The 23124-nt window shown below is 47.9% G+C and overlaps 1 protein-coding gene across 1 annotated transcript; it reads left to right on the top strand.

Annotated features, from left to right (window-relative positions):
* Positions 1–5988: 5988 nt before the first annotated feature.
* Positions 5989–23005, top strand: TMPRSS6 (transmembrane protease, serine 6). Its single transcript, XM_010190038.1, has 17 exons — positions 5989–6145; positions 6314–6456; positions 6657–6724; positions 7951–8135; positions 10494–10535; positions 11540–11744; positions 12102–12238; positions 12832–12944; positions 13411–13520; positions 15008–15153; positions 16105–16203; positions 18120–18233; positions 18512–18628; positions 19408–19576; positions 20469–20740; positions 22016–22152; positions 22847–23005. The coding sequence occupies exons 1-17, from the start codon at positions 5989–5991 to the stop codon at positions 23003–23005; spliced, it is 2373 nt and encodes a 790-aa protein (XP_010188340.1).
* The last annotated feature ends 119 nt before the right edge of the window (positions 23006–23124 follow it).

Raw genomic sequence — 23124 nt, 5'->3', positions numbered from 1 at the left:
GCTCCACATCTGCCTGAAGGAAACCCACAGGTGCAAAAGATCTTCTCTGCAGTGAGGGCTAGATGGCCAGCTTTTCTATACAGGACATGAATGTGACTTCAGCACCAAACTCATTGGGACTGTTCTTTAGTTAGGCTGGAGAGCACAGTTACTCTAGAGGGCTGCAAAACCAGGAAACAGATAGGATGGACAAGGTGTGAATTCATGGATGGCTACATGGGTGGCACTAGTTATCGAGATAAAGTGTTAGTGAAGCAGAATGCTGGAAATGAGAGGACATTTTGCTTGGAGAACTGGCCTAGTGGACAGTAAAGCAACACATGGGGAATGATAAAGGCCCATTAGAGCTGTTCAGTGGCTACACAGCTAACGGAGATGCAGAAGCTTGATTCTTAGGCATACAGGGCAACAAGGACTTACCTTCATAACTGAACCTGTTTCTCCACTATTACTGGATCTAATGGCATCGAAATCCCTTCCTACACTGCTTAAGTCCCATCCTGAACCTCACCAGCTTTTTTTTTTTTCCTTCCCAGCTTCCAGTAGGAGGCCGTGCCAGCACTTCCATGCTCTGCATCTTGCAGTAAAATAGCACTTAGCTTTGAGGCTGAGCAAACACGTGGTCCATTTGCCTTCTCCCAGCCTAAAAACCTCTAATGGGAGGGAGAAATGCCTGAAACAGTGGATATGAGATTTTGCACAAAGGACAGTAGCACTGCCAGTCAGTGCTGGGGTTGATGGTGAAATGGATTAAAACATCTCCTCCTGACTCACCAAGGGTGCAATATTTTCTGTGATGTCCCCACTTTAGGTTTTAATCAGAAATTACATTTTGAGCTGTTCTGTCCAGCTTTAGACTCAAGTCTTTAAGGTCAGCTCAGAGTCACAACTCTGTCAGCTGTCTAAGCAGTGCAGTGTAAAAAGAAATCCCCATTACTGGGTTAAAAATACTGGGGAATTCCCCTCCCCCTCCTTCTTTCCCCCAGGTCTGATGATGGTAGTAAAAAGAACGTACACAATTTCCCATTCTTGCTGCAATATTTTTCATGAAATCGAAAGCCTCTCTGCCCTGCTGGCAAAATACGGTTATTTGACTACGATAAGCTGATTGTAGAATAGTTCATCCCACATCCTGTACTAGTGGAAAACATTGCAACAGTGCTGCCCATTCCTTCCATTGCTCAAGGGAAACCATTGCCTAATTAGCAGCAAAGATGCGGTGAATGAGCCCAGAAAACTAATCCACGAATCAGCACCTTTGCTGAAAAGAAAACCTCAATCCACTCATAAAGAATGAGGATAGCAAAGACTACTTTTTTTTTTTCCTTTCTTTTTCCTCTGCATTTGCCAGTCTGGGTTGGGAAAAAGCAGTACACCACAGAAGAAAAGTGGCAAGGCAAAACTGTTCTGGTTGCATCCATCCCTGCATTCAACATCTGCACTGTCTGTCTGTCTGCTTTCTTGCCATAATTCTGGACTATTCAGCAGTGGGAAAATACCAGCCCTGTGCTAAATATCTTTCTTCTAAGAGTTTTTATATCAAAAAGGTCAAGAATATCTAACTTGTTCGTACTTCTGTCACCTCTGTGATATTACCCAGAACTAATTATTCCTTACCTCTGTCTGTTCAAGTGCTGAGCTTCTCCTGTGTCCTGGTCCCACACCTGACCTTGCATTATGCAGTTTGAACGTCAATGTGAGTCCCAGTTACGGGGTCACCCACTGGCTTGGATTTCAGCTCAAAAGAGCCTGCAGATGAGAAGGCTGGGAGACCTATACCTCTACTCCTCAGCTTCTTCACCACCTTCATGGGCTGCTCCATTGTTTCCAGGAGACAGCAGGTGAAGAACCCACAGCTTTCCAGATAAGGAAGAACAAGTCTTGCCCAGCTGTTTGCTGTACTTCGAGAATCTCCCCAGATGAACTTCAAAAAGAGACACTGAATCCCTTGCTCTTAATGGGCAGTTTGCTATTTTACATGGGCCAAGGATCCTAGTTGTACTGATGGTTATCCTGTCCCTATATAGATCTTCATAAGCTTCTCAATTATTCACGCTGCTAAGATGAAAAAAGCAAAGAAAAACTTTGCCTCTTTGTAAATAAAGTAAATATTAAGGAATCACCGGTGCTTTTCTGTCCTTTGGGGTGAGGGGGTTGATTAACAGCTTTTCTAAATAGGGGACTAGGTGAAGCTTTGCTTGGACCAATATACCCTTACCCCTCCTTCCTACTCCCCAAGGGACTCGGCCACCTATAACAGAAAGCAGAGATCTTTCTGTGGTCCTGCTGCGAACCCCTGAGGACTATCCTGCTGGCTCTGTATTTTCCTCCCCCCTTGTGAAAAATGCTGACAGCTTTCTAGCTGGCAAGCTGTTAGCACTGCATTCGCAGCCATGCTGGGTGTGAATGTGTGACACACTGCGGCAGGAAGTGCTCAACATCAGATCTGGTGATAACCGGACCTTTCTTCCAGGAAGGCAAGATCATGTGGTCTCATATGTGAGTAACCCAGGTCGTGAATAGTACACCGTGAAAGGTGTAACACTCAGTGATATGGGGTCCTTTCTCTGCTGGGCTCCCAAGAGCTCATTGGAAATGTCACATGGGTAGCAGTCCCCTCTCAAGCTGATGCAAATGCACAGTGTATGGTTGGTAAAATCACAGAAGGATGCTACAACAGTGTCCATCAGTACTAAAGGCAAACCAAAGCTGAACACCGGCTCTATGTGGAAAATCTTGAGCTAGCCACTGCAGACATGAGTCCTCTCTTTATCTTAAGACCAGAGACAGCAAAGATAGCTGTCACATCTCTCACCTCCTTCTTTCCAAGGTACCTTGTTCATAAATAAACAACATCACTCTCAGCCCTCTCCTACATCCCTTCCTTTTTTTTTTTACTGTGGAGAAGCAGAAAGTAAAGGTTACTTGCAGCAAACTAATTCCTCTGAAGTCAGATCTGATCAAGGTTTAGAGTCCTTGGTTGGTTCAAAAGCCTGTGGTGATAGATGTGGTATGCTTGCTTAGATAAATCAGATTGAGATTCTATATTTTTTGTTCTGCTGAAAACACCAAAGGAGGAGAATGCTTCTTTCCAGGAAAGTTGGATACAAAAAAGTAAGGTCTCTGGCACTGGGAAATACCGTCAGCTGAGTTCTGACACTGTGGCAAGTCCTCATAGTGTAAGCTTGTGAGAGCCATATACAAATACATTTTTTGGCTCAAAGTAACTTTAAAAGTGAAATCTGGTCTCTTAAATCTCTTGAGCAGTTCTGAAAGCATTTCTTATCATTCTTGCATGCCTCAGTTTCCCATATTCACAGCAATTAGTTAGCTGAGATAACCACACTGGCACATTCCCACCTATATACTGCAGTGTTTCATCCACATTTAACATTTATCTACTAGAATCCACTACAAGGCAACTACAGCAGCAGCTTTTGGTCTTCATGCAGTCCCAGATTAAACCAGGACCATTGGCACAGCTGAAAAGAGCTATCCCTGCTCAGCCACCCAAATGAGCCTTAATTTGCTCAGCCCTGGTTCAATGCCACTGGCTGGAACTCAGCCCCAGATCAAGAGCTTTCCATGTCCCTATCCCTCCCTCCCCTGCTTTATTGACAGAATAACTCTATTTACTCTGCTGTAGCTGGAGTGTGGTTGCTTTTCGTGAAAAACAAGGGTCGCGTACAGAGCTGTATGTAGAAGGTATTGCAGAAAACATAGGAGAGGAGAATCTGAAGCTAGAAGAAAAGCAGATGCTGGAGGGAGGAGCAAGTGGTGGTGCAACGGAGTGAGAGGAGCCCAGCATCAGGAGAATGGGCAACGAGATGCACAGGAAGACCAGAGGGAGTCTTACAGTTCAGGACTGAGAGACACTGTGCCTTGTTTTCATCTTCATGACCAGTGTGGTAACCAGACCTGCTGTCTACTGCCATCTTTCCTCCTTCAAGCGATCTACGGCTGCCAGCCAGCATCTGCTCTATCCCTGTGCTGGCAAGTACACACCCTGCATTTTGCCTCTCCTTCCAATGGGACCAAGGAGAGTAGCTAAGAAATACAGCAGTTGCTCAGCAACTCCCTGTCCCCTGAGGAGGACCACATAAGCTATTTGTACCAGCCTCCTGGGTTATTCTCTGCACAGCTAGAGGTGCTCCTACCCTGACTTTTTTCAGGCTCCCCCTGCTCATCCTGCAGATCTTCTCCTGCTGCAAGCCTCTGAGACCTCCATTTCAGAAACAAAAAAGCCATTGCACAGGGTGTGCTGACCCATCGTGACAGGACGGGGCAGGACAAAGGCCAAGCTGAAGGGACATGGCATCAGGTTATTGATTGCTGAGAAGACCTTGAGCTTGGGTAAATAGATGTCCTCTTCTCTCTCCCCCTCTCCATGCGTGTGTGAGCTGGCTTGTGTGGGGGGTGTGGGCCAGGCCTCACAGGCAGCAGCAGGTTTCAAAGGTAGGTCTGCAGCTCTGGGGGAAACCCCGGTGCCTACCATCAAATCTTCTAACAGAGAGGTTCTTCTGCTGCTGCTTCCTGCCCTCCTCCCCCACACACCCACAACATGTGCCATTCTTTGCTTGTGCCTGCTGTTTCTGAAGGGATGCTGTGATAGAGGAGAAGTGCCCTTGCTCTCCTGGAGCACCCAGCCTAGTTCACTGGGGAGGAGATCCTCCTCAAGGGGTTGCACAGAAAGATGATCCATGAGCAGCAAGTGAGGGCAGCCTGTGCTGAGCCTGTTGATATTACATGCCTCTCTGGAAGGTTGCATTAGAGCAAGCAGATGTGCAGCTGATTGTCCAAGTGCTAATGTTCACCAAGCTGGGTTTGATTTTCCAGAGGGAGTTCCCTGGTGCTTATGGTCTGCAAGCACGTTTCCATGTTGCAAGGCAGCCTGGAGGGCCTGGGGCTCAGTAACTGGGGGAAAGCAAGAAGATTGAGAAGCCCACTTGCTCCTATCATGTGAACACTCCATGTATTCACATGGACTAAATTGGGCATCATCTTTTTCTACATCTGCAACAAGTCCCTCCTGTGCATTCATGTCTGCACAGTCACACACACCACTGGGCACGAGGACAACTTGCAGACATATAGACAGGGTGCAGGCATTCCCCAAGACCTCTGTGCCCTCCTATGTGGATGCGTTCACATCCCTTTCCCCTCCACCCACAGAAACACACGAAGCCTTTTGGGGCAGCAATGCACTGAGTGACTGCAGAGGAAGGAGGAGGAAGGTGGGCGAGTTAAGCAAGATTAACATGGCTTTTTTGGGCAATGGCATCCACTTAGAGTCTGGGACTGACAGAAAGGGAGCAGTCAGGAGGAAGCAAAAAAAAGCAGCCCTGGGGTAGACAAGGGGCAAAGGAAGACAGAAGGTGTCCCCTGTCACATGCAGAGGGTTATGGAGGGCTGAGCGTTGTTCAGATGCTCTCTCCTCACTAGCTCAGTACCTGAGCTTAGCCCTGAGACACACAGTCTGGTGGGAATGGCAAGGTTTGCTTACTTTTAGGAATCAAGAGTAAAATAGCACAGCAGGCAAAGTGCAACTTCAGGCTCCCAGGCTCTGGTTGTTTTGTGCAACTTCTGTGTGCATTTGGGGTCACAAATTTTCTTTTGCATTGATTTCTAGGTCAATAAAATAGCAGTTTAAAAACCATTCCCTGCTGGGGAGGACACCACTTTTGTCTCTGAAGAAATTAATTATTGTACTCATCTGTGGTTTTGGCAGAAGCAAAACCCAGGGAATGCATTTGAAAATTGAGGGATTACCCAGGAGGCATAGACAGGACAGTGTCCTGGAAGCCTGCTTCCCACTGAATTAGGAGTTTTACTCACATTTGCACTGAGCAAAGACTTCAATGTTTAGCACACAGATCTCTTGAGGCTATATATCTTGGGAGAGGAGCACAGAGATAGCAGAGCACCTTCAAAGAGAGACATAAAGGGATGCAGAAAACCCAGCCTGACCATGGTGTGCTGTGTCACTAGATGCCCCTGATGGAGGCCAAGGAACAGGAGGAAGATGCCAATTCCCTCTCAAAGGACGGATCAGAGACTAACTCACGCGACTGCCTCCGCTATGTGCCCCTTGGGATAGCCTTGCTTTTGTTGGCTGGAGCTGCTGCTGCAACCTGGTATTTCCTAGGTAAAAATTCAACATGTTTTGTCCCCATGCAAGAGGTGGATGGGGTGTAGTCAAGGCAATGCCCAGCCCAAAGCGTGCTAGTAACTCTGGGTGATCTTTACAGATTCACACATAGAGGTAAACCCTATCACATCACCAACGTAATCCAGTAGTGTCTTCTGTTGGCAGACTACAGACCATGGCACCTGGAACCAGCCGTTCTGCAGTTTTATTCTGGCAGCCTCCAAGTCCTCAATCGCCAATATTCCCCGGACCTTGGGCAGGTGGAGTCCAGAGCCTTCTGGTTGGAGTCAGCTAAGCTCCAGAAGATGGTGAGGGCAATTTCATGACCAAAGCTGGCCCTGATTACAGTTCAGTGAGTAGAAAGAAGAAAGGAGTCGGTCAGTTACCCCCATCCAAGTGACAGACTTAGTGGGTCCGTACAGCAGAAGGGATGAACCATAGGGTTGGCCGTAGGTCCTTTGCCACTGTAACACTGCACAATACTTATCAGACAACATTCTCATTACAGCTGAAGGAACTGATTCATGCCACAGAGCTGGGTCGATACTACAACTCAAGCACAGTGTATGCCTTCGGGTGAGTAGCACCCAGAGCATTTTTGCTTGTTTGTGTGTGAAATCTTCTAGTCAATTGTACTCTGGTTTCACTGAATCTGACCATGACAAACTGCTGCAGTCCCCACCATGACCTCTAGGCCAGGCTGGGCAGTCCATATCCAGAATGGTTCCATCATGACAGAGCTGGGGATATTTTGATGTTCACGTTCATCTGAGGTCATGATGAAAAGCCAACACTGGAATTTTTCAGAGAGGCAAAAGTTCAAGAGATTAAAAAAAAATACTGGGAAGAAATGAAAAAAAACCAAACAAACCCAAACAACTGGGCTTGGCATTCTCAGTAGAAACTAAGTAGCTGGAAATTAATTTCTCTAATTAAAGAAACCAATTTTATGGCCTGATTCTATGAACCAGAAGGGAGAGGTCAGAATGCACCATGGAAATAATATTGCAGCCAAGGAGCATGGTCCATCTGGGAACAGGGTAACAGTGGAATGGGACAGATGTGGGACTATAGCTTTGTAGATCTTCACAGTAGATCGAGAAAGTAGGAATACCTTCCAAACTGATGTATACATTTGTTTCTGATTTTTTTCCATGAAAGACTACATCCCTAAATTTGTCCTTCAGCTAAGGAAAATTCAAATTTTGATGCAACTCCATTTTCAACTGGGGAAAGAAAAGTTTCACTTGTGATTCTTCCTCTAGCCTTTTACTGAACAAAGGTTTGTTTCAACATCTCTTCCCCCTCCCCCAGCCAATTTTTTCTGCCAGCTGGTTGAACAGAGCTTTCCCAGTCACAGCCTCCTGCAGCTTGAGCCTGGCCAGCATTAATGGCTTGTGGTAGGGTACTGAGTCATAAATCATCCACTTGTCACCACTGGGAGGTGAGACAATGAAGTCTTGAGTGGTTTTTTTTCTCAAACCCTAGTCAATAGTAACCACAGGTCATTTCTACCTGAAATGAGACTACTCATTAGGCCAATCTTGATTAATTATCACATTAATTTGACCGTGTATGGTCATCACTGAAGCCAGATGGCACAGAATGGTTTCCTTCCCCAAAGGGATATTAACTAGCACCATGGATGCAGCATCTCTCCGGCCCCACTCTGTGTGGTTTCCATGGGTCATGCACAAATATGTCTGATCTGTGGAAAAAGTGAGGGATTATTCTCTGAGGTTTGCCTCTCCAGTGATGCTGGAGAAGAGGAGAGGATATTTAACATGCTTTTTCTCTGTTAGGGAGGGGGCTCTGACCTTCTTCTTCTGGTTTGCCCTCCAAATCCCTGAGAGCCAACAGAAGGACATGACTGCTGAGAGGGTAAACACAATGCTCCACCAAGAGCTCTCCACCAGCTTCAACAGGTCGGGCAGCCTGTCCTACCAAACGGAGTATAGGGTGAACCCAGACTCGCTGGTTCTGCTGGGTGAGTACCAGCTGCTCAGATATGGCCTGAGCAGTCAGAAATACTCCACAGTTTATCAGGCACTGAAGGGAGAGAGGTTACATGAGACCAGAAATCAGTACTGAAGAGGACAGAGGAAACCTAAAGAGTACAGGGAAGAAGAGAGGATCAGGAGGCACAATTACACATTTTTCTTCTTCATAGAGGAGAACCGAAGTTTGATTTTAAAAAAGTACCCTTTCTTCAAAAGATTAAAGATCATTGAAGATAAGGCTGACCATGACCAGCTAGGTGACTTTTTTTCTCATTCATCAGCTTTGGCTTCTGTGGAGTAAGATCTTACACACATCTTACACACAAGATACTTCATGTTGCTTCTCTCCTTCTGAGAGTGTCATTTCCAAGTTTCTTCTTCCCATGAAATGTGACATCTCCAAGTTTGGGTTTTTTTCCCCCAGATACATTATCTTGCATTTTTTCTAAGGTGAACCTTACTTTAATATATCTCATCCATATTTTCTTTAACTTTTCCCTCCATGTCTCAATTGTTTTGATTTGGGGTGTGGGTTTTTTGTGTCCCCAAAGAAAATTTGTTTTCCTCAAAATTATTTTCACTCCCTCATCCAGACCATCGTGTTCAGATTTTATTCTGAAGCTACATTAGCATCTTATGAAGACATCTCCCTCAGCTACCATTAGTCACTTACTTCTACTTGTGATCTGTTTCCAGCATACCAGACCTTATGCTCAGTTAATTTAAATTGACTTTCTTAAGAAAGATATCATAAGACAATATGCTAAATGCTTCCAAGTCAGCCCATCTAGCATTTTCCCTTTCTTTGGTCACTCCATAATGTAACTCATAAACAAACATAAATGATGGTGCTGTTCTTTTAGCTGTTTCCGATTCCCTCTTAATGATTTTGCACCTGTTTCACTGTTTTATTCATTTCAGCAGACCACATTTCTTTCTATTCTGGAATTAGCACGTTAGTTGTAGTTTCTCCATTTCCTTCTGCTTTCCATAGGCCTTTCAGCCTCCCTCTCCAGTCAGAAGTACAGTCCAACAACTGTGGCGAAAGCCAAAAGCCTCTTACACTGCTGGGCCAGGGTGACCTCAAGCCAGTGACTTAACCTCTGGCTTCATTTGCTCTGTAAAATTAGAGTGAAAAAATAGCTAGGTAATAGCAAGTCATTAGCACTTCATTGCTTTCTGACAGACTCATTTGCTGACCTGTGTAGCTCTAAACATTAAGTCTCTCTGCAGCCTGCCTTAGGACACAGAGCTGCAAACCATTGACAGAGCTGCAAACCATTACAGGAACCTCTCCAACACTTCATTTTTACTAACAGCTACACTCACCTCAGGACACTAACATCCCCTTTCTCCTGAAGAGTTTCAGGGCATCATTCTCCTTACAGGAACCCAGGTTTATTACCTTCAGATAGAAGAGTACTTAATATCAACTCAGCGTAGGTCCTTCCCTACAGCACATGAGCTTTTGTAGGAGCCTGTCTTATGCCTGCAGGATCATCTTTTCCACAACAACATCTGTTTTTACCATGACAAAACTACTCAGCTCTCCCCACAGAATTGCAGGCTCTGCTTAGGAGCCACGAAGGATCAAAGCCATGACCTAGGCAAACCCCCAACAGCAATTCTCACACCCAACTGACCTCACAATGCCTTTTATTTTAGCAATTATTCCCAATAGCACCTGATCTCTGGTCGCTCCCAGTTCAGCTGGGAAGCTGGAGCAAAGCCCAGCTCTCCTAAAAGCATCGTCCTCCCTATGACTCTGTTTTGCTCGTATCTGTAGCCCTTTCTCTGCATCTCCCTTCGCCAGAGGTGGACTCTATAAGAATGTTGAGTAGCTCATCAACCTGTGGTCATCAGAAGACCTCCTCCCCCACTCTCAGTAACTCCCATGTGTTTGATGGAGGGTTATTTAAACTGGGAGAGCAAAGGAGAGGTAAATAGAAGGTGAAGGCTCTGGGAAGTGGGATTGTCCCATGCCGTGTGGCTGGCATTGGTGGGGTGGGGGAATGGCTGCCTGAGGCAATGCCCAGCCCTTCTGAGAAGGCGAAGAGGAAACAAGGAGAAAAGACAGAGAAGCTTGTGGTGGGCTGTAAAGCACAAATTAAGGCTGCTGGAACTGGGGCAGAGGCTGGAGAGATTTCCCAGAGAGATGGGGGAGGGAAGGCATGACTGATACAGGTCCCTAAAAGCAGACAGAGAAACACCTTGAGCATGCCCCTTGCCAAAGTTGTGGGCCATTTACATAGGAATGAAAGGAGTCATCGCCTGCCATGTTAACATTCAGATACTTCCAGTTTATCTTTTTGTTTATCTTCCTTTATATATTTCCTTTCTAACAGAGTCCAGTGTGAAAGACATAGTAGTGCTGAAATCCACTCTGGGTAGGCTATCTTTTCCTTTCCTTTTGAGTTTGTGACTTTATGGGAGGGATTTTTACAGGAGATGGAAATCTTGTTGGCTTCCTGGAGTTGTAAATCTTGGGAAGGAGAGATGAGAACAGTAGCAAGGGAGAACCAGTGCCGCTGCTTGGCCAGATCTAAACTACACAATGTGGCTACAAGCTGGGCCACTCTGAGAATCCCACCTCTTCCCCAGTAGTACACCACTGCGCAGAGGTACCAGCTCCCAGGGACAGTGCAGCCACCTCAGTAATGTCTTGTCCCTGTCCTGATGAGTCCTGTCAAATAGCTTGGTGTACTGGTAAAATAGTGCTAAGTTCTAGCCTCATGAAATCCTACTGAGTGGGGTGAAGGCTTCCCTGCATGGCTCTGCACTGGATGTGGTGTCAGTCATTTAGGAGTCTGTTGTCTTAGTGATGTTCAAAGGTGGCTTTGTTAATTACAGACAGTGTTTTAAGTGCAATGCCTGGCGGCTTGCATTAGATATGGTATTGGAAACTCACCTTTAAGTTGACTTCTCAAAAATCCTGGTCTGGAAGCCTTCTGAAACCTGAAAATCATACAAGAGGGATGTAAATTGAGGAAGAATATGGGGGTGAGAGGAAATCAGTATGAAAAAGAAAACTAAGCCACATTAAGTGGCTTAATTACACATTACACATTCATTACACATTACATTAAGTGTAAGATAACTGTGTTTTGGTGATATTTAAAACCTGAAGCAGTATTGGCTTAATCAAAGAAGAGGGAAGAGTTCTTATAAAGTGGAGCACTGGTACAAGGAGACTGGTGCCACTGAAACATATATAAGAGTAAAGTTGAGATCACTGGGATGAGTCAGCCTTACCCTGAAAAAGGGCTCACACTGATATCCCAAGTGACAATCCCATATCTTAATGTCCCTTACAACCACCCCCTAAGCCTCGCTTTGCCTCTATTTACATTACCCCGAGGTTTAGATACCTGTATCTTTCCCCTGGATTCAGGTTGCTACAGGTACAGCTATGTCCTGGAGGATGACGTCCTAAGGCTGGAGGGTCCTGACTACCTGGCCTCCAGTTGTCTTTGGCACCTCCACAGCCTCAAGGGTTACATGATCAAGCTACGCCTGGAGTGGACTCTCACAGACTGCAGGGACCGCCTGGCTATGTATGACGCAGCTGGGCCCCTGGAGAAACACCTCATCACCTCGTAGGTAGCTCCTGAGCAGGGTGAGCACGGCGGGGAAGCCGGGCAGGATGGCACGACACACCACAGCAGAGGAAGGTGTTAGACTACATCAGAGGAAATTCTCTTTGATGCAGAACCTGCATCTCACTGCTCAGCTAAGTCACTGATGTGGGATATCACACAGCCACTCATGCAGTCTGAGAGATTACAGCACCATGAGCTGTGTCTCTGCTGGCCCTGTATTCTATTCAGTTAGTGCCTCATAGAAAGAGGCTGTGCTGTGGATAACACAGACCTCCGTTGTCTTTCTTTCTCATTCTTCTCTTTCATTTTTTTGTTGCTTACTTCACTCCCATCCTTTTATCTCTTTCCCCTGAGGATCTATGGTTGCAGCCGGCAGGAGCCTGTTGTGGAAGTCCTTTCATCTGGTCCCGTCATGTCCATCGTGTGGAAGAAAGCCATGTACAGCTACTATGACCCCTTCATCCTCTCAGGGCAAGCGGTGCCCCTCAAAGGTGAGAAAGACTGGAGGAGGGCAGCCATAGATACAGGAGACAGGTTATGTCTTACAACATCACCTCTCCTAGAGGTGCTCCATCCCCATTAAAGGCAGAATTCACTCCAGATTGCAAGGGTAGTGCTGGTCAGTAAAAGGCAGGTGAAATTTTTCTCCCTCACCTGGACTCATACATTGGCATTTGGCTCAAGTCTTTACAGCACAGGCTCCGGCAAGCTGAGCCTAAGTGATGGTAATATTTTAGGAGTAAACCCAAGCTCTTGTGCATGGACAGGCCAAATGTGATCTGGACAGCACATCCAGATGCACTCGCAGATAAACACCAATTCAATGTAAGAGTCTAAAGCATCAATATACATTATCGTTACCCTTCTCTGAACAAGTGGAGGAGTCTAAAAGTCTTGCCAGGTAGAAATGGCCTCTTGAGGAACTTGGTGAGGAACTTGAGGTTCTTGGTGGAACCTCCCAGTCACCTTTAGCATCAGGTCTTACAGCCCCTTTTCTCCTCTCCTACAATGGGATGAGCACCTGGTGTCCCTAGGCTGAGGTTGAGCTGACAGGTAGCAGGGCTTTGAATGTCTGTATTTACAGCCTGTGAAATGAATATAACTCTGCTGGAACGCCCGGAGCTGCAAGGGAAGATTGGCACCCCACACTACCCCAGTTACTACTCACCCAACACGCAGTGCACCTGGCACATGACGGTAAGACCAGCTCCCACAAAAGCATCCACAACCTCCCTGAAACCCACTCAGCACTCCCCACGTTAAGGGTGGTACAGCCAGCACTCTCAGTCAGATCATCATGGGAAGCAAGCAGAGGGTGACAGCATGCCTAATCTCCACATAAGGTGTGATTCTGAAGGGGAAGGAGGCTAATATTGCATGCCATAGCAGAGATACCATATTTGAGGAGGAATCCAGTCTCCAGAGGAGCTCTTCAAGGCAGAACCAGATTGCTAGAAATTTATATGAATTCAGTGCTTTAAGACCAGCAGCAGAGTCACCCTGGGCTGCAGTATGGCCCCAGTTTAGATGCTGCTTCCTTCTGGCCTGCAATACATGAATTGCCAACTCTCCCCTTCACACGTACCCTCCTCATTTCTGTTGGAGTGGGCTGCAGCACTCATAGGAGCCATCCCCACTCTAGTCTGGATCCCCTTGTCTGCAGGTCCCGTCCCTTGACTATGGAGTCACCCTGTGGTTCGACGCCTACGCACTCAGCAGACAGAAGCAAGACCTGCCCTGTACCCAAGGCCAGTGGATAATCCAGAACAGGAGGTGTGTGCTGGGGGCCTTGTTTCTGTCTCTCACTTTCCACCTGGGACTAAGATGAGATTAATCTCTGCAGATTCCCTGCTCACTTCAGTCCCCAGGTCCGAGCAAGGAGAGCCTATCACCATACTCAGTGGACATTCTGTGCTGGTGCCTCTTGCTTTTCTACTTCTTCTTCAGCCTCTCTTATTCGCAGGCTCCCCGGTGAGCACATTTCTTACAGATTTGCCTCAAGCTACCAGCCTGCCTTCTCTGACTTGCTGTTTGCATCAGGCTTCCTAGTCTTCTCCTGTGTGTGTAACCTTGGTGTCCTCCCACGTCTTCTGTGTTTGCAAATCTGCCTGTCACCACCTCTGCAACATTATCTGTGTGTGCCATTGCCTTGCATCCACCTCCATACAGATCTTCCACCTAGCTCCATATCCTCTTGTTTTGACTACAGCCACTTCCCTCTGTGGGACTTCCTGAAATTACCATCTGTACATAGCTGGGGCTGCTGCCTACCACTACCCAGCTGCAAGGGACCGAGAGCTGCTGCACTCCCATCTCCTCAAAGCAGGCTCCAAGATGGATGGATCCAAGGCTTTTGTTTTTCCTCCTAGTCACTGTAAAATTGCCCCTTTCAGTCCAAACCACCCCCAGCCTGTCTCATTAACTTCCTCTCCTCTGCTTCTGTGGGAGTAACTTCTTTTCCTCTGAAGGGCCTGTTCCAGAATCTATGTTCTCCTGGTTTAGGATTTCCACTTTTTCTCTCCCTGCCCCTCTCTCTTAAACTGTCGGTGCTGCAGTTTCTACAACATGGCTTCTTAGGGAAGATAAATAAAAGAACTGAACTGCTTCAAGTGGCCTGAATTCAGTGCTTGCCCACAAAGTGGGAAATGTCCAAAGATAGTAGGGTCACTTGACTCGCACATGGCCTGAGGGCAGAACTGGGTCACCATACCCGTAGACTGTTTTCATCCTGTTCATCAGGCCTAATTTTGCCCAGTTGCCCCCAGTTATTTGGTGGTGAATATCATGGCCATTTCAGCTGTTTCCCGTCTCTCTGGATCAGTTCCTACCACAGCATTCATGTGTGGTCATTTCTTATCCCTGTTTATCTCTGGGGCTTCCTCAACTCAATTCTTCAGTCATTTTAGGGGAGCCCCTACATTAGTTACTCTGCCTTGCACACAGAGAGGCCCCCTTGTTTCACCAGGGCTGCTCCATCCTCAGACTGGCCTTGCTCAGCTACCAAGATGTGACCAGGCAGAGCGAGATCCAATGTCACCTCTTCCATGTGTTGACAGGGCATGGGTTTAAATCTCAGCGTTTTTGCATTGCTCTTTCATAGTCTTATGCTATAGTAAAGGCATTTTGCCTTCGTGGCTTCATGCTTACAGCCAGTCTGTGTGGCCCCCTTCCTACCCCAGTCCCACTGAACACCCTTGCCCCACTTTGTTGTCTTCTCCTCCTTTGCTTTCCAGGACTTCTCACCTGTGTTTGCTCCTCAGGTTGTGTGGCCTGCGGACCCTGCAAGCCTATGCTGAGCGGATCCCAGTCACATCCTCAGCTGACATCACCATCACCTTCACCTCACAGATCTCCTTAACCGGCCCCGGTGTACAAGCAGCTTATAGCCTGTACAACCTATCTGATCGTAAGTTCAGGCTCCTCCCTGCTACTTTGTGTGGTGGTGGGATTCCCAGCTAGCTACCAGCAGCCTCTGTGCACTTGACTTGTTTTAGGGGAAACATCTTGTGAGCCCTAGGTGCCACCTGCCCTTCAGACACATACTCGCAACTGTGTTGATGCACATATCACTGATCTCCCAAAAAAGAAGCAGCATTTATGTACAAACCTGCTTCTGCACATGTGGCCCTGCCTCATGTTGCCAGAGCATCCATGCGCCACAACCCAAGGTCAGAGTTGCCTGCAGGCTGATCCCTGTGCCCGCATCACAGACTGGCCTTGGGAATTCAATGAGAGACCATCTCCATCACAAAGTAACTTTTATTTCTACTATTAGAGAGAGCTTCCCTGCTCACCTTGGAATCCGTGCCAGTGAGAGACAAATAAAACCACACACAATTACACATACACACATATGCAAATGCATGCCCACAGTCTGTCTTTCCAAGGTTTCTCCATCTCCCTCCTAAAGGGTGCCTGTAACACACACCAGACTCTGAATATGTGCACCTGGCACCTGACAACACACTTCTAACACCAACACTCCAAGGCCTGACCAAGTTTTTATAACAACTCCAGATAGCCTATTTCAGCTTTCCTGCAGCATTCAAGGGCCACGAAACAACGCTAAACCAGAGTTATGACACACCAGGTGGGTGGTTGTCTTGGCTTTTGCCCATTGGTACAATAGGAAGTAGAGAAAGAATCCTCCTTTCCCTGGTACACAGCCTGGCTCTATTCGCCCTTGTTCAGAGTGGATGACGTGGCAGATTTTGGGGAGTGCAGCGAGTGTAGGTTGCTGCAATACACGTGTGGTCAGGAAGGTGTGCAGCTCCACGCTCCACTTTCAAGCCACAATGCTCTGCTGCAAGGAGGTTTCCAGTCACTGGGGACTAACTCCTCTCTCGTGGTTACACAGCCTGCCCAGGGGAGTTCCTGTGTCTGGTGAATGGCCTCTGCGTCCCAGCCTGTGACGGGATCAAAGACTGCCCCAATGGGCTGGATGAGAGAAATTGTGGTGAGTGATTTCTTCTCCCCGCTGGTCCATGGTCTCAGCAGGACACAACACCTTGCTCCTCCAGAGGTAGGGAGAGACCGAGGAGGATTCAGCTGGCCGAGGTACAGCCTTGTACCTCCACTCTAAGAACCCATGCACCAAAAGCTCGAGGCAGACTGAAAGAAGCCCCCTGCCCAGGCAGTCTCCCACCTTGTCTTGCTTCCCCCCTACCCAGGTCCTACAATCAACCTCAGCCCTGGCCTACAGCCCCCCCTGCTGGCACACGACTCAGCGTCCCCCTTCCAACTCTCCCATCTTATCCACACTGCCCCTAGCCCCCCCACCGCCCTGCTCTACTCTGCTCTCTCCCCTCTCCCCTCAGGCCATTAATGAAACTTGATCTGCACAGATCCTCACCCATATATTGCACTCTACTTTGGGAGCGTCTAAGTCCTAAATCAGCCATCGGTTTTTCATGCCAACAGCAGTTAGTGCTGATGCAAACACCATCCCTGGCATCCAAGGACCCCTGCAAAGTCCCATTCTCATAGGAACACCCATTCAGGCTCAGGCATGACACCAAATTCATCTACTCTTCCATCTCTGGAGGAAGGAGGGGCTCATCACATTGCTGCCACCACTAAGTTTTCATTAGTTGTCCCCTAAAACAGTCTTTTTTACAGACAGAAAGATCCCTGAACCACTGGAGACAGTGGCCAATTCTGAAAGATTCAGAGGAAGGTATAGAAAAGCACAAAGTCAAAGGAAGGAGAAATCTTTCTCAAGTAAGTTTTAATTCAGTGCTAGAAGTGTGAGAGCTCTCACAGGATGGCCAAGATGGGGTTCTGTATTGTCTGCAGTCTTGCTGATGGTGCACTCTGTCCCATCATCCAGTTGTCTGATGTCAGGGCTTGCTTGTTTCCCTCATGCAGACAAGGATACACATGGATTTTTTATGAATACCTAATCCTTCCTTGAATCCTATTAGCTTCTTGGACCTAGGGATATCTTGTGTCATTCACTTACACAGGTTAACACAGACCAAGACTGTACAAAACAAGTATTTGTTTCTTGGTGTTTACAGACATCTCTTTATATTTGAAAAAGAAAATAGAAGCATCATGATTTCCTTCATTTCTTATACTCTTGCCACTGTTGCATCTTTGCTTATTCACTCCACGTCTGTATGGAACTGTCCCTGTCTTTAAAACCAATTATCATATTGCCTCAGACCTTCATGTGCCTTTAGTCATCTGGAAGCCTCACAGTAATTATGAAAGAAATTATAGTCATTGCAGTAAGAAAATGCCCGGGAGGTGCTGGCCCACCATATTTGGTGTTGCACATAGATACACACAAACACAGGACAAGTTTTTGCTATCAAAATACATAATCAGAAGTCAAACTCTGTGACAGATGGGCCATCTCCATTCTGAGCGGCTATCAGATCTTATGGACATTAAGGAATCCACTGTCATTCAGGACTAACCTATCAGAGAGCAAGGGGAGAGGCTGCTCTGTAAGAGAAGGTGACCCAGGTGTTGAGGGTGACAGCAAGGCAGGAGGAACCTCACCAGACAGGATGCAGTCCTACAGAACATAAAGGCAAGCAGATCAGGTTTGCAGATGGTAACCTGGGGTCAACCAAGAGTCCAGTGACCACAAAGCAAGTCCACAGTGATGAGGCAGGTCCAAAGCCAAGCCAAGAAGTCAAGGAAAATTAAGTCGGGATCAGCAAAGTGTAAGACAGGGTGCAAGCATACCTACAGCACAGATCAGGCAAAGACTATGCAGTGGCATTATACCAGAGATGGTCTTAAGCACACCTTACGAGGTGGAAAGAGGTCACAGAGCCTAATGGTGCACTTAGGATCTTGACCTTACCCCTGATGACTTGTCCTGCATGCCTAATTCCTGGGCACTTCCCTCTCACGCAGTGTGCCCTGCAAAGTTCCAGTGCCACGAGGACAGCACTTGCATTGAGTTCAGCAAGGTCTGCAACCAGCAGCTGGACTGTGCCAACGGGAGCGATGAGGAGCAGTGCAGTGAAGGTAGGGAGGGGACAGGACTGGGCTGACAAGTATCTTTCTGTTGGTAGCATACTTCCCTCTTTCAAGGTAAGGACACCAGCTTGGACTTAATGTCCCCACCGTGTTCATAGTGTTTGCTCTGTTTGTAGCTGACCAAGATTTCTCAGGAAATTCCCTGTCATCATATATGGAGTTCCCCCAAGCTCTCTGTTGTCCTTTTTTCCCCAATCCCAAGGACTTCTGGCTGTGTCTACAACATGCTTCCCTCCCTCAACTCTGTCTCCCCTCTCTCTTTGCAGGGGTCCCCTGTGGTCCTTTCACCTATCGCTGTGAAGATGGGACCTGCATGAAGAAACCCAACCCTCTATGTGACACCACTGCAGACTGCAAGGACCTGTCTGACGAGAAGCACTGTGGTGAGGAAATGCTCGGTTGCGGGTCAGCCAGGCAGGTTCAGGATGTCACATAGCTTCAGGTCACCCTCTCTTTCCCCTGTCACCCCAGCATAAGCACCCACCCTCCCTTGTTTCACCACCATCTCCCTACCCCAGCCCCATGGCAGCAGTGCCATTGCTCCATCCTGCAGTGGCGGTGGCAGCAGCAAAAAGCCAGCTCTCTGTGCTGAGCTGCCAGGAGGCACTGTCTGCTCTTTGGATGGCTGCTCCCCATCTCCTTCAGGCAGACGGCATCAGGCCAGATAGACATGTCTCACAGGCCAGGTCCTACCCACAGACTGCCTGTTGGACCACTGTGCTGGCTTATGTGAAGTAATGCCATCCTACAAGGCTCCAGCCAGGAAAATCACCCGTGACTGCCTGGTCACTGGCTGGGAAAGAGCTCTTGTTTTGATTTTCCTGCTTGGTATTTCTGGAGCCTCGGTGGGCAGCAAAAGGGGATGGCTCCAAGGCTTCCTGGACAGGACGGCAGGTAGCACAGACAGGGCACTGCCTCAAGGGCATCCCCAGGCTGCAGCTGGTGGTGGGGTAAGGCTGTGCAGGCATCAGCAGGGGCATGTGCTGGGATGGAGTGCTCACTAGACCTATCCTGGGCAGTACATAAAACATCTGCTGGCTTGGTAAGTCAAGGGAGTAGAGGTCCAACTCTTCAGTTGGTTAAGTAGAAAAGGAAGGGCAGAAACAGTGTATCATGTTCTCTTCCTACCCTAAAGTACCTGCTTGTCTCTCCTCCTCCTCAGACTGTGGGCTGCAAGCCCCTCTCAGCCGAATTGTGGGTGGTGCTAATTCTGTGGAAGGGGAATGGCCATGGCAGGCCAGCCTGCAAGTTCGGGGACGTCACATTTGCGGGGGGACACTCATTGCTGACCGCTGGGTGGTCTCAGCTGCACACTGCTTCCAGGATGAAAGGTAAACAGAAGGGGGAAGATGCTGGACAGGAGAAGGATTTGCAACACTTCCTATTGGGAAAGGATTGTCCAGCATGTCAAAATGTCACAGAGCAGCTGCATTCTTTCTCTGGCACCTGTGCCACACCTCTCTGTGGCTTGGAGCTGGAGAAAGGAGTACGGATACATGCACTAACAAGTAAGTGGGTGTGCAAGAATGAAAAAAAAAGGGCAGTGCTGGGATTTGCAGAGCAGCTTTGGAAGGGCAATGGCAGAGGAAGACACTTCAGAGCTACACCTTTGTTTTGGCTCTGGCTTGTCCCCATGCTGTCACAACTATGGAGGCATCAGCAGTTGCCAGGATAAGGCCAGAATATCATTACCTGCAGAGGATGCTGTTTGGGTCCCATGCTGCCCTCCTCTAGGGTCTGCCCTTTCAGGACGAAGCACACTTTCTCCCCTAGATCCTTCTGCCCAGTGTACATACCACAACAGCAGTAGTAACATGCAGATCAGAGGGGATCACCCATTTTTTCAAACTGGAAAGAAGTGAGGAGGAGGAAGGTCCACAGTTCTGCTGGGCAACAGGGCTGGGTGAGGGAAGGAAAGTGCACCCTCAGGCCCAGTCTCCACCTCTTCCAAACTCCCCTTTTCCTCCTCTGTTGAGCCAGTGGGGATCCCCCACTTCCCCCCTACTGCTGGACTTCCCTGGCTGCCCTTCCTTCCTGGTTCCATGTCAGCTCAGGAGGAGGAGCTGCTGGTCATCCTCGGAGTGGTGACACCAATCTTGATAGGACTGGGACTACTTTGCAGCTCTGCATCTCACCTGACCCTGGTGAGACCTCAAAAGACTGCAACAGAAGCAACCAGGCTCTGCCCATCCTTCTGTGTTCATGTGATGCTGCATCCTACAGATTGGCCTCCGCCTCCATCTGGACCGTTTACTTGGGCAAATATTTGCAGAATGCCACCAGCCACACAGAGGTATCCTTCAAGGTGATCCACCTCTTCCTCCACCCTTATTATGAGGAGGACAGCCATGATTATGATGTGGCCTTGCTCCAGCTGGACCATCCTGTGATCATCTCGCCTGTAATCCAGCCCATCTGCTTGCCTGCCCCTTCTCACTTCTTTGAGCCTGGCCTTCATTGCTGGATCACTGGCTGGGGAGCCCTCAAGGAAGGCGGTAGGTGCAAGGTCTTTGCTGGTCACCTACTGTAGGAGAGTCAAGGCGGAAACAAAGGTTCAGATGTGGGGTAGGCAGAATAGACTTCTGTTCACCCCACAGCATTATGCCCCCTTCAACCTCTTTGATTTTGGGTCACAGATTGGCCAAAGTTACCCAATGAGTGCCTTAAAACCTCATTCGGAGAGGCAGGCATGAGAGTCTGGTAAGCTGTATGGTGACAGCATATGTTCCTTCATTCAAAGACTAGAATAGCACTTCAGAAATTAAAGGTCTGACCAGGTGCTATTCAGCTATGGTCACAGCATGGAGCAGCCCAGACCCAAAGCCCAACCCCATGCCTACACAGACATGGGGGCTCCTATTGAGTCATTCCCCAGGGATAGAGCTTGATCAGAGAGAGCAGAGATTAAAAACTGCTCTTCATCAAGCCAGCATTGGATCTCCTAGGGAATATCTGTCTGCCGCTGCTGCAGCAACATTTTCCCTGTGTCAAAGACCCTAGGACCTAGGTTCCACCAGCAACACCTGTACTAGTAAATTCAATGGGAGCAGCGCAGGGTCTGAGTGCTATCCCCCAGGGATCACACTGTGCAATTGTTAGCATGTGCTCTGGTACCATTTTGGTCACATAGCACCTGCACACTACTGGGGGACAACATGAGCCAAGACCTGTTCCCATGGGGTGGTACGGATGAGTCCATTCTGTTTTCTGAGGAAAAATTTAGCTGTATGGGCATGGCCCCTTTATGTTCCCTCCTCATGGGGAAAACAAGCAGGCTCAGACTGTTTTCTAGCAGTGCCTGACACAGGAATATGGATATGCTCGCCTAGGTCAGCTTAGCACCTTCACTCACACTCACAAGCTTGCTCCATTTGCTTCCTAAATGGAAACATTCATGGGTCTATCCGAAGTGGACACTTCTGATTGGCATACTTAGCCAGAAGAACTTAAGAACCATTTCAATGAGAAGTAAATCCAAAATTCTTACATCTCAGAGGCTTCCCCAAACCAGAATTCCCTTTGTCCCAAAAGCTGAAGTGCTCACAATATATTCCTGTATGGAAAGGTACTTCAGAGGAATGTTACTCCTTCCATGCAGGTGAAGTATTCTCCTTAAAGTCAGAGACCACAATGCCAGTGGAGAGCACAACACTAATTCAGCTTTCAGCTTTCAGCATGCAGTGAGATGGACATGGGCTGGGGGATCACGGTAAATGATGGAAAGCTCCACCATTGCTCACCTGCACTGCTTTTGGTGGTCTACCTCTCAGGGCACATCAGCAATGTTCTGCAGAAGGTGGATGTGCAGCTCATCCAGCAGGACATCTGCAGCGAGGCCTACCACTACAAGATTTCTCCCAGGATGCTGTGTGCTGGGTACCAGAAGGGCAAGAAAGATGCCTGCCAGGTGACAAAGGAGTTGTGGGATCAGGGTTGACTACCAGAGGTGGGGTGTGACCCAAGTCTCCCAAATGTACTCCACAGCCTGAGAAGAGGTGAAAAGACCATAAGATGCCTGACTCCCTCAACCCTTCCTCTGGTCTAAGTGGTCAACAACAGCTCTGTGGACCACTTCCTACCAACATCTTTGCTTAGACAGGATCCAAATACATTTAAACTTCTCCTTTTCTTATTTTAGCGCATTCCACACTCTTTACTTCCCACTTCCAAGTCTACATCCATCTCTTCTCCCCTCAGCCTCATTAGTATCTGTCACACACAGTAACCCTCATTACCAGCAGCCAAGAAGAATTCCCTGTCTCACATCTCTCCAGATATCCAGTTAAATTCCACCAGCTTCCTTGCTCTCCATATATTTGGAAATGCTACAGAGAGCAGAAGGAAGCAACAGAGCTCTCAACTTCCTGGGAGCTGGCTATGGGGGAGGAATTTGCATGATGAAAGAATGCAACAGGGGGTTGGATGTTTGCACTGGGTACTGTTTTTGACATTGGCCTAGGGTGCAGGGGATGTTGCAGATGACACAGGCATGAGTTGAGGGGATACAGTAATCTGCATAGAGAGGGACAAGGCCAGTGTAATCATCCAGCAGGAGAAGCTTGTGGATCACTATAACCCCATTTTCCTTTCCCTTTCTATAGGGTGATTCTGGAGGTCCACTGGCCTGCAAGGAGCCCAGTGGCAGGTGGTTTCTGGCTGGTTTGGTCAGCTGGGGAATGGGATGTGCACGTCCAAATCACTATGGAGTATACACCAGGATCACTCAAATGCTGAGCTGGATGAACCAAACCATGAGCTGAGAAAAGTGCATCTCTACCTTCTCCCCATCATATCTACACTCACATGGCACTCGTTCCTGATCTTGCTCAGCTGCCTCTCAGAGAAAGAGAGTTTCTGTGTGAGATGTTGTCAGACCCAG

The sequence above is a fragment of the Mesitornis unicolor genome, unplaced genomic scaffold, assembly GCF_000695765.1.
Source record: "Mesitornis unicolor isolate BGI_N332 unplaced genomic scaffold, ASM69576v1 scaffold17618, whole genome shotgun sequence".
Taxonomy (NCBI): domain Eukaryota; kingdom Metazoa; phylum Chordata; class Aves; order Mesitornithiformes; family Mesitornithidae; genus Mesitornis; species Mesitornis unicolor.
Note: the sequence above shows the minus strand (reverse complement) of the source record. Positions and strands in the feature narration are given on the sequence as shown.

What these genes read in the sequence shown, in the direction of transcription:
- TMPRSS6 (XM_010190038.1), top strand. Translation starts at nt 5,989, where the DNA reads ATGCCCCTGATGGAGGCCAAGGAACAGGAGGAAGATGCCAATTCCCTC. An exon ending in CCTGTACAACCTATCTGATC is followed by an intron (nt 15,154 to 16,104) that starts GTAAGTTCAGGC and finishes GTGGTTACACAG; the next exon opens with CCTGCCCAGGGGAGTTCCTG. An exon ending in CACTGCTTCCAGGATGAAAG is followed by an intron (nt 19,577 to 20,468) that starts GTAAACAGAAGG and finishes TGCATCCTACAG; the next exon opens with ATTGGCCTCCGCCTCCATCT.